This window comes from Glandiceps talaboti, chromosome 5 (assembly GCF_964340395.1).
Source record: "Glandiceps talaboti chromosome 5, keGlaTala1.1, whole genome shotgun sequence".
In the NCBI taxonomy this organism is placed as follows: domain Eukaryota; kingdom Metazoa; phylum Hemichordata; class Enteropneusta; family Spengelidae; genus Glandiceps; species Glandiceps talaboti.
The window spans coordinates 11,265,487-11,276,617 of record NC_135553.1 but is presented as its reverse complement, the minus strand read 5'-3'; the positions used below and the strand labels follow the sequence as shown (position 1 = coordinate 11,276,617).

The 11,131-nt window shown below is 39.9% G+C and overlaps 1 protein-coding gene across 2 annotated transcripts; it reads right to left on the bottom strand.

The window, feature by feature from the left end:
• Nucleotides 1-4,558: 4,558 nt before the first annotated feature.
• On the bottom strand, nt 4,559-8,752 carry LOC144435629 (uncharacterized). 2 transcript variants are annotated; one of them, XM_078124224.1, is made up of 3 exons: nt 8,501-8,752; nt 6,631-7,419; nt 4,559-5,705 (listed from the first exon to the last, which is right to left on the bottom strand). In XM_078124224.1, the coding sequence occupies exons 2-3, from the start codon at nt 7,305-7,307 to the stop codon at nt 5,636-5,638; spliced, it is 747 nt and encodes a 248-aa protein (XP_077980350.1). In that variant the 5' UTR covers nt 7,308-7,419; nt 8,501-8,752; the 3' UTR covers nt 4,559-5,635. The 2 variants fall into 2 exon arrangements, with proteins under 2 accessions (XP_077980350.1, XP_077980351.1); XM_078124225.1 differs by having other exon boundaries at nt 6,631-7,415.
• Nucleotides 8,753-11,131: the final 2,379 nt, after the last annotated feature.

Genomic DNA, 11,131 nt, shown 5'->3' with positions numbered 1-11,131 from the left:
AAGACGACGTGCGGAAGCTAATCCACATACAAGTGTGTCCTTTAAGTAACCTTCGCGTTACTACATATAGTATCTGTCTTAAGTCATTGATGACGTCATTATTAGCTGCATTTTGTATACAGTCGAGCATCAACGTAGAAATTTGGGAGGCGTATTTCTGAACCGTAGAATGTTTTGCTTAAATGACGAGCCAAATAACTTGATGTTTCGATATACCACCTTTACGGTAAAAGGGCCTGTTGACTTTTAATACGACGATGTTATTAAAGGGCTTTGCTAGATCTGAACTTTTTTTATTGTTGTAAAGTACTAACTAAAATACACGTTTAGTGATCAGTATCAATGTTATCTGTAGCATAGCACTTAGTTAAACCAGATAAATGATTCGATAAGGTAGATACATCTTGGGTGTTTATATCTATACTGGCTAGCCATTACCAAATGTTTAAAATCTGGGTTATGAAGGTATTACTCATCGTTTGACGTGCTTGAATGTTTACGGTTGTCCGGTTTGAATATGTGAATTGTTTTAAAGTGATCATAGCGTGGAAACATGTATTATTGTGTCATGGAAAACGCGGAAATAAATATGCATGCATATTTCTGAGTCATGGCTCGAAAATATAAGTTGATGGACAAGCAGATCTCTCTATCTCTATGTCTGTGTGTGTGTGTGTGTGTCTCTCTCTCTCTCTCTCTCTCTCTCTCTCTCTCTCGCTATCTCTCTGTGTCTCCGTCTCTCTAACTCTTCTCTCTCATGTTCGAGGTTATACTTCAGTTTTTTGAAAAACATCGACGATTGACTGTCTCGCCGTCACTGGGACCATATTAGCATAATAATCATATTCACAGAAAGCGCAAAATCAACAAAAAAATCATAAAATGTAACAGATTCATACATAATACAATATGTAAACTGCGTATGAATTGCTTACTTTGAATTATCGAAATACCCTGAGTGCAACACTAGAGGCCATGGTAGACTGACAGTACCGAACGCAAACATGTACAGTTAATATACAAGTTCTGTTGTTTTGCCGTAACCAATAACTTCATGTCCTACATCTTCAAATTATGCTGTAAAATGTTCAAGCTTGTCATTCCTGTACTGTGACACAGCCGATTCTCCTGTACCTTGAACAGACCTGCATTTTAACCTGAAATAAACATCAAAACCCCGGGCTGAACCAGATATAACGAGGTACGACTCAGCATCATCGTAACGATGCATGTCATCACGTATGTATGTACTATCAGTATCAGACGTAAAAGACTCATTTTATGATATCCATATTATTCTGAGTTCATGAGTTCAAGAAAAAATCTATGTGATCTCTGGAAACGAAATGTCCCTTTTCAAAAAAAAGGAAAATTTAAATTATTGAGTAGTCCTTTCATTCAATATCTTCAAAATCAAACTCCGTATAGTAATGCTGAAAGTGTCCGTATTTGGATACTAGTATGTTGCGTTACTGCTGTGCATACTGTGTTGCACTTTCATAGGACGGTGGTGGGGGCGCACTATAATGCGCATCTAGACCTGGAGCCATGGGTGCCATCATTGGATCATGTGGACCAGTTTGTGACCTGCAACGATAAAATGAAGAGTAAAAGAATGATTATTCAGATATATATGAGACAACGACCAATTGAGGAAGTATCCTGTCTACTATGTCTATGCCACTGATCCGTTATTCTGCTTTAATAGTGAGGTTGAATCACAGATCCGCGAGGTTGACCGTGCAGGCGCTAGCTAGTGAGGAAGAAGGCCCGGCAAATAAACAGACATGCAGGCATGCAGACAGACAGACAGACAGACAGACCGTCAGTCGACAATTACCGTAGTCTGTCAGTCAGTAGTCAGTGGTTTAAGAGGAGCTGATTCCTTACCCATAATGCCCTGCCATCGGTGGTGGATAAGTCATATACCCTGATTCTGTAGCTGGTGGTTGTTGATGTGAAAAGTTAGCCGGATTCATTAACTCTGGTGGTGGCATTGGATATACGTCCCCGGATGTCGGTACAGGTTGTCCTGGCATAGGTACATATTGCATGTTTAAAGTTACGTCTTTTGGTTGTTCATTATTTGGTTGGCCAGTGCCTTCCGTTATCGCGGCCGGCGATGTGTTCGCTGTGGCTGCTGGGATAGTCAAATTCGCTGTAGATGTCGCTGTTGACGTAGTGTGATCGTTCCCGTCCGAGTTGACGGGTGTTTGACCCTTTTTGGCGTAAATGACACATACAATGACACCTGCTATAACCAGCATTACTGATGTAGAGGCGATAGCTATTCCCGGAATTATTATCCCCATGCCAAGAAGCACTGAGCCAGGAACTAAGAAAAACGTGCCAAAAATGATGAAAAACACACTCATTACGACAGGGTTACCCCGCGATCGTCCTCCGAACCCCCGAAATCTTCTGTGATGTCCAATCCTGCGATTTCGGTTACGTCTGCCCATGCGACGACGGCCTCCACGTCGACCACGTTCACCTGCACCCATGATGCCACCAGATAAAATATCAGTGGAGATATTGTAATATTTAGGAACAACTTTATGTGTAATACGTCACTAAAAACGTCCTGAGTCACCTGAGTGTGTATCTGTGTGAAAATAACAGGAAAGACATAGTCACGGTAGGACATGCACCAATGTTAAAGCTACACTACTTGCAATTAGAACGCCTTCTTTGTATTGCATCACCTGTGGGTAAACGTATTATTTGCATAGTGTGAGGGGTTGGCCGATGAGTGAGGGCGCCCCGTCAAGGTGTAACTTACAGATAAAGTGCACGATAAATTGATCCAAAACTCAGCACGTTCATGAGCGATCACCATTTCAACATGTTCTGTATTGCTTGTGGATAACATCGACAATTGCGCTGGTCACCACGTACAATGTCTAATTATTGGCATTTTAACCATTTTAAGTGAAAATATTGCGGTTGTCCGATCGAAAAATGATACGCCACATACCTGTACAACTACTTCAGTTTTAACATGGTGACAGATTCAAAACCGAGCTTTCGCTCAAGATTTAAACTTGTCATTACGCTGCCTACAGATAATATTATTGACCACTAATTAAGAGATACAATTTCTTCTTGCAAGTAACTGACCAATTTTCAGTGAATGTGTCTTCGGTTATTTGAAGCAAACAAAATGTCCCAGTTGCAGGTGGTATTCGGCACTTGTTACGATATTCCATGCTGAATTTACAACTGATGGGAGATTCCATTGGGACGGGGTAAAATCATGAAAATCCAAAGGGGGACGCTCAGGCTGGTGATCTCAAAGTACTTGCACATAACAAACGCTACTCAGTGATCTCTGCTATTGTTAGATTTTATAGTCACCAACAAATCAGTACTTTTCACACCTGGTCTGTTTTATCTCAGTTTATCCAAAGACAGTATTGCAGTTTGCCAATAATACTAGGATGGCTTCATTTCCCAATCGATTATGAAAAGGGAGAAATTTAATTTTGAAACATCTTCATCAGCATTTACAGTGCAGAGTTCTCTGTGGGTGTTACATAATCGCAATATAGACATTAAGGCTTATAAATGGAAGTACATGTACCTTTAACAGGCATTTCCACGTTTGTTTACTGCCGATCCCTTTCGCGATCCTAGAGACTACGACAAATCCTATTCTCCTCAACAACGTAGTGGTGAAAAAAAAACTTACTGTATACTCACCTTATGCGTTCATGTGCCGCGCCTGAGCCCTGCGACCACAGTAACCCTCGAAGTATGTAACAGGTGACCAGTGAGAATATGTTGGTTGTCCGTTATTTACAAGTAGAACATCTTATTTCTAGTACAGAAACATGTACAATGTTTGTCGTGTCAAACACTGACAGCTTCGCAGCCTTCGCTTTCAGGCCTAGATCTACGTCTACACAGTAATATATATCAGCAACTTGATACACGTTACCAGGTAGTAATTGAAAAACACACGATTTGAAATTTAAAACCTAGGCACATTCACTGCGATCACAACACGGCTCCGCCATTGTTTCAATGAAAGGCCACGGCGTAACAAGCGTCAGTATGTATCCCCTAACGATAGATACGACATTGGCAAATATTTACATAATTGGAAAAGAGAATAAACGTAACTTGTGCATGGTAGAGAGTATTTTCGTTGTCTGTGATTATTATCCAGTAAACATCTCAATCGTTACATTCCTCATAAGTTGCAGACTAAGCATGACTTTTCCAGAGCGTTAAGGTAGACGGGTCATCGCATCGTGATTTCCGAGGCAACCAAATCACGAAGTTGGGAATGGAAAAAATCTGTTTTACTAGCTCACGAGTGTTACGTAATATGGAATCGATGCCATTTATCGATTGGGTATTACATTGTATCTCGGACGTAAGTACATGTAGTTGTCCAAGGTTTTATTATAGTGATTGACTAGTACATGATGAGGCTAGACAGACTATACATAATTGCTACATTTTACTTCAATCTTTAATTAATTTCTTGAAACTTTAATTGATTACTTCAAAATTTAATTGATTACTTCAAACTTTAATTGTCATAAAAAAATGTCAGTCTACAAATCTTTAACCGATGAATTTCAAACCAGTGGAAAGTAAATCTTCTAAGAAGTATATGTACATATGTAAATGTTAACATTAGCTTTACCAGCCTTTTCATTGGTCCAACAACCCCGTGTGTACATATCGACTTAGGAGGGGGGGGGAGTTGTTCGCTTATTAAAAAATGTTTTATATGTGTACTACCAATCCATCACACAAATAGTAATGTTAGAAAGCCCCAATCCACCATCCAACTCCCGTTGGATGGTACCCGGACCCGAGGGGTGAACGGGACGGGAAGTCAGCCCAATAGGTTACTTTACTCTCGAAAACTCTCTGGTTGATAAAGTCCTGTACCCATTCGTGTATAAGTAGTGTTGCTAACCTCGACTAAAATGTAACGTAATTATCTGAAGAAAAAACCCATAAAAATCGCGGTCGACAAGGGTCTAGTCATAGACCCGGGTGGAAGGTCTATGGTCTAGTATGGCATTTGTCAGCCATAACTAGCCGGTCGAGTCAGTGGTAAATAACTTGTATAGCGCCTCCAACGGACGAAAGGACGAAAAGTCCTTTTCCACGGTTATGTACTGTTTACTAGATATACATGTACAATAGTTATTTGATCTTTTTTGTCACAAAACATTACAGGAAAACAGGTATATGTTCAGAATCTGGCCGGTACACGCCAGTCTAAAATTTATCTTATTACCCCCCCCCCCCCCCCAATGCCCTGTCTAGAAAGAAAAGTGTCAGGCCATTCAGTTTGATCTTTTTAGCGAAAGTACGACACCATGCCACATGTAATCCATACTTTCGGGTTTTAGCTTAATCGTATACAATTTTGAATATGCAGAACTGTAAACGACGTGACGGTATTGAAATCAGTCTTTAATCAAAATAATTATTTAAAAATCGTTTATGTAAAATGTCCAAGTCCTTCCAAAAAGAATGTTTTAAAGTTGAGAAATAGACTTTGATTCTAACAATTTCGCAAATTGTCTGTCCCTGGGTAAGTTTGGGTATGAGTCCATCATTTGGGCGTCTTTACGCTTAAATCTACTGTTGCGCCACACAGCGGCTACTATGTTACACTGTCATAGGACGGTGGTGGCGCACTAAAACCCGCATCAGGACCCGTAGGCATAGGTGACCTGCAACGATAAAAATAATCGAGAATAAGAAAGATAATTCGGATATGAAACAACATGCAACACTTACAAATAAATCAAACCACTATTGGGGAATTTAAGATTTCATTCTGGTCGACTTTGTGCAGTGCAGTAGGCCTTCATGGTTACTATCACAGTGAACTTTCGTGTTGTGATGAAAAAGGCAGTGTGGTAATATATATCAATTTTAAGGATATCTGACATGTAGAGAAGTAAATCGGAGAAAAAAGGTAAATCGAATCACAATTCACTTTATCAAGCGATTCCAAAGTATTTTATAGTATGCACTTTCGATGCGGTGTGCGGAACCACGTCACTCACTGGCAAAGAACGCTAGCGCTCCCTTTAGAGCAAGCATATAGTTGTTTTGTTGTAGGGAGAAGGTTACCGTGTCTTTCTTTTTTTTAAATGAATGTTTAATAAGAAGAGCCCCCGACCCAGTGTTTAATTGATAAATGTTACATAATGTCATAATATATTGTAAGCAAATCAGAATGTTACAACTGGAATCAGTACAACACTTTCAGTTAGTCAGTAAGTCTGTCTGTCTATCTATCTATCTGTCTGTCTGTCTGTCTGTCTGTTTGTTTGTCTGTCTGTCTGTCTGTCTGTCTGTCTGTCTGTCTGTGTCTATCTGTCTGTCTGCCAGTCAGTCAGTCAGTCGGTCGGTCGGTCGGTCGGTCGGTCGGTCGGTCGGTCGGTCGGTCGGTCGGTCGGTCGGTCGGTCAGTCAGTCAGTCAGTCAGTCAGTCAGTCAGTCAGTCAGTCAGTCAGTCAGTCAGTCAGTCAGTCAGTCAGTCAGTCAGTCAGTCCAGTCAGTCAGTCGCACAGTCAGCCCGTCAGTCAATCCCTCAGTTAGGAATACTAGATGAGAAGACTTCTCTACAAGACTATAGCTGATTCCTTACCCATAATGCCCTGTCATTGGTGGTGGATATGTCATATCTGCAGCTGGTGGATGTGGATTTGAAAAGTTGGCTGGATTCATTAATTCTGGTGGTGGCATTGGGTATAAGTCCCCGGATGTCGGTATAGGTTGTCCTGGCATAGGCTGCACGTATTCAATATTTACAATTACGTGTTTTGGTGGTTCGTTGCTTGGTTGGTCAGTGCCTTCCGTTGTGGCTGCTGGCGCTGTGCGCTCTGAAGCTGACGGAATATCCGCTGTAGATATTGTTGTTACCACCTCGTCACTACCTCCGCAAGCACAGCTGTCTTTATTAGCTAGAACAATGCATAAAATGATACCCACGAGAAGCAAGAAACCTGCTATAGAAACAATAACTATTCCTGGAAGCAGTGTTCCACCAAATGCCCATGTAGAACTTAGACCTGTACCAAGTAGCACTAAGCCAGGAATTAACAAAAATATACCGAATGTTATGGACAAGATACAAAGCACGGCTGGGGCCGAACCACCTTTTAGTCGTATGGCGCCGCCACCCCTCGATCGCCCTCCCCGAAAGCGAGTACCTCGATTTCGGAAACCTCCTCCTATCCGATTACGCCTGAGGCCTCCACCAATTCGCCGTCTACCACCGGCACGCCTGCGACCTCCACGTCGTCCACGTTCACCTGCACCCATGTCGATAACAACACAATTTCACTGTGGAAATATTTCAACGTTCAGCTACACCTTCTTTATAATAATTGCAAATACAAACGTAATGTTGCAATCAACCTGGATGTCTATCTGTCTGGAAAAGGAAAAAGAGAATATATGAAAGCCAAGTGAGCCGTGCAGTTGTATTTAAAGCTGCAACTGGGGAATGGGTTCTTTTGGAATATTCAGTCAGGTACAATAACTCGTAATACCGTGCATCATGATCATGTTTGTGTCCGCACCCAAAACTCGGCGCCCTCAACGGCGACAATGCAACCTATTTTTGTACTACTGATGGCTGAAATCCACCAGTGATTAACATGTACCATGTCTAATTATAACAATTATCGATGAATATATTGTGGTTATCTGATCGAAAAATGATACTCCAGTTACAACTACTACAAATACATTACAGCAGAGAGACAGATTCAAAACCGCGCTTTCGTTCAAGATTTAAACTTGCCACTACACTACGTGCACATAACGGCCACTAATTACATGTAACATATACAGTGTCTTTTTTGAAGTAATTGACTGATTTTGTGACTATATTTTTGGTTGTTTACAATGTTCCATGCAGTTGCAACTAGTGCAAGTTTGATACCATAGATACAACCATTTCTAGTTTCTCAGTACATTTTCACCCGGATTTCGCATCTTTCTAAGAGATTTGAACATTAAAGTGCGTAAAAAATTAATGAAAATGAAAACTTAGCGAGTGAAGAATTAATGAGGTCAAATACCTCAAACTACCGATTGCGCAAGTCCAAGAAACCAAATGTGACTATTGTTAATTATACTGATATCATTAGAGATTCTGATTAACTAGCTAAAGTACAATTACGCACATCTATACATTTTGTGATGTACGGTTGTCAGTCTTAAACGTCTTCATTTGCACTCATTTATTTGAAAATAGTAAATCCAGTGAAAATAGAGAAAATCCAGTTCAAAACATTTCGCCAGTATATCGTAAATTATATACTCATCTGTAATGAGGTCAAAATCCCCGGTCAAAATTTACCCATACTACAACTAAGACTATCCTAGTAGTTGATCAGACGTTTTTACGATACGACGTGTGTTCACTGTCTATTCCTCAGTTCGAGCAGCGAGAAATACTGACCATCTCAACCATAATTGAGTCGTGAAACTACATGTTGTTCACTCACCTTATGAGTTCATGTGCCCTTCAACCGTAGCAACCCATCACGTATACTGCAACAGGTGACCCGACGGGGACATAGTAGAAATACCGTTTCAGTCTTTGACTTGAACACTAACAACGATAGCTTTGACGATGTTCCCTTTGGCCTACAACTACGACGAGGATATGCTAGAAAATTGCGTATAAAGCCGTTGAAAAAAACGCTAAACGCCTAATTTGAAGCTACATGTATACTAACAAATGGCGAGCACATTCGCTGTGATGGCGACGTATGTCTAAAACACGCATTCGCTATTGACACGCACATTGCATTGTTTCATTGAAAGGCTTCGAGCTGACAAGGAACGGTGTGTTTCCATTAACCATGGATACGACATTCAAAATATTTACATATGAATAGAGGATATTCGATATTCGGGTCACCACTTAGAGACGTAGACAGATCTTTTCTTTACATTCAATTCACGGTATACTTTATATCAAACACCATAGTCATTATTGTCTTAAGATTCTGACTCACCGTGACCTCAATTCCCCCAAATCATGGCAGAAGACAAATACGGCCATCGCACTTCTGAGACAAAAAAAAACGTAATGTAGCAAGGAAAATTGATTTATTTTACAAGGTCATGACCAACTTTCATTGATTCTTTTATGTATTGATATTTTATAGATCATCTTTTCGTGTATGTCAGACAGTCAACCCAGCTGTATAATAGGCTGATAAGATAGAGGGCGCAATTTGTAATGTTTTAATAACATGTGTTCATTGATGAGGCTGCAATCATGGATTACATGCTTCCCAGGGAGTTGAGGGAGTATAAAGGATCGTTGTGCTACTATAGGTCCGTGTCGTGGGTAATGATTGCAAAGAAGCGCATCAATGAGTATAATTAACAAAAACTGTAAGTATGTAGGCAGATTACAACCAGATAGATTCAATAAACATTGGGCGCAAAATTCAAACAACCCTACCAAGCAGTGCCACATGGATAATTTTTGAATTTAGCAGCTTCCATTGCACACAAAGCTTATATGTCTAACATTAATTTGGAATATACCATCATACTAGCTAATTTCACTGTCGACCATGTTACGCCCCAATCCATGCAGTGCTTATAAGTATTTGGTGTATTTTTGCTGTGTATTTGAAAGGTAATCATAGTATTCTACTTACTTGAAGCACACTAGCCATCATTTGCAATTGATTGAACTTAAACCTGGTATTACGACATAAGTTGTAAACGATCCGATGGCGAAATTCATTAAAACGTACAAACATGTAATGGAAATTCCTACAATTGAAATGCCAGAAGACAATTACAAAATCATATAGCAGGCATGCATCGATATTCTAATTATACTAGAATATAGTTTTATATTCAAATATTTTCACTTGAGTAAAAAGCTTATATACTCAGCTTGTGCCTGTGAGTACTAAAATTTTAACCAATATATAGAACATACTTTTGATAAACTGATAGCTTTCGACTGCAAACAGTCAGTCTTATTCACTCATGATATATGGCGCTATTTTACGGTCACGTAATAACAAAGTGACGTGCAATGATCATGGAGAATGCTTCCGTAGATCTTAGCGAGAAAGTGCTGTCTCGCTTGTGCCGCATTAAACTGATTGAAATGATGTTACTAAACACCAATTGTACTTTGTTGAGAGAGCGAGGCTATTGATTAGAGATGTATGTATGTGTAATAAAAACTATGTTAGCTGCACTAAGCATTTTCATAGTCAAAAGTTATTGAAAAATTATCTTTACCTAACCCTCACCCCACCAGAGGAATTGTAAACATCACACTAAAACAGGTGTATTGTTGTGTTGTCACAGTGTTATTAAAGAATAAAAGCTGTTTGGTTAGTTTTGCCATTACGCCAGTTGCTCTGTGTATGAAACGAAGTGGTTTATTAGTCCCCGAGTCCATATCTTGAAGGCTACTGTGTGTGTGCTACCACTGTCCAGTCACTTTTAATGACGTTTAGTTGATATTTTCATGTACATTAACAAACCTTTCACAGAAGTTTGGGATTTTTCAATTCATAGAGTTAAAAAGACAGATTTTACTGTATGCTCAGGTTTTATTTATCGTTTTTAACATTAGACTCTTAATAAAATTCATGTATAGTGTGCTTTATTCCTCACTGAAACATGCAAAGTAGTGCTGTGTGTCAGGTTTCTCCACTTACATTAATACTGTTGTGTTCGGTGGATACGACTGTGGACACCTTGCTAAGATATCCACTAAAGTCGTTCCACACCATGTAAACTCGTACACCAGGCACACTCTTTCACACCTGGATCGTTCTTGGTCTGCAGTCAGGTATTATAACTCAGATGTCTGAAATTGATGTTTCAGCTTATCAGAATCATATATCCCCAAAACCCTGTTCCAATTGATCGACCACAGTCTGTGCCACAGACAGTGCAAGGTTGAACTCTGAGAGACAGGTCTGCAACACCGCTTGCCTCCTCCTTTCTCTATTTTGATTCACCTGGTTGACACCGTGTCTCTTTTATTCACAATTTCGACCCTTACATATCGGATTCAAAAATAAGACTCTTAAGGGAAGTAAATAAATGATGTCATCATATTCCAATAGAATTGTATGTTTTACGTT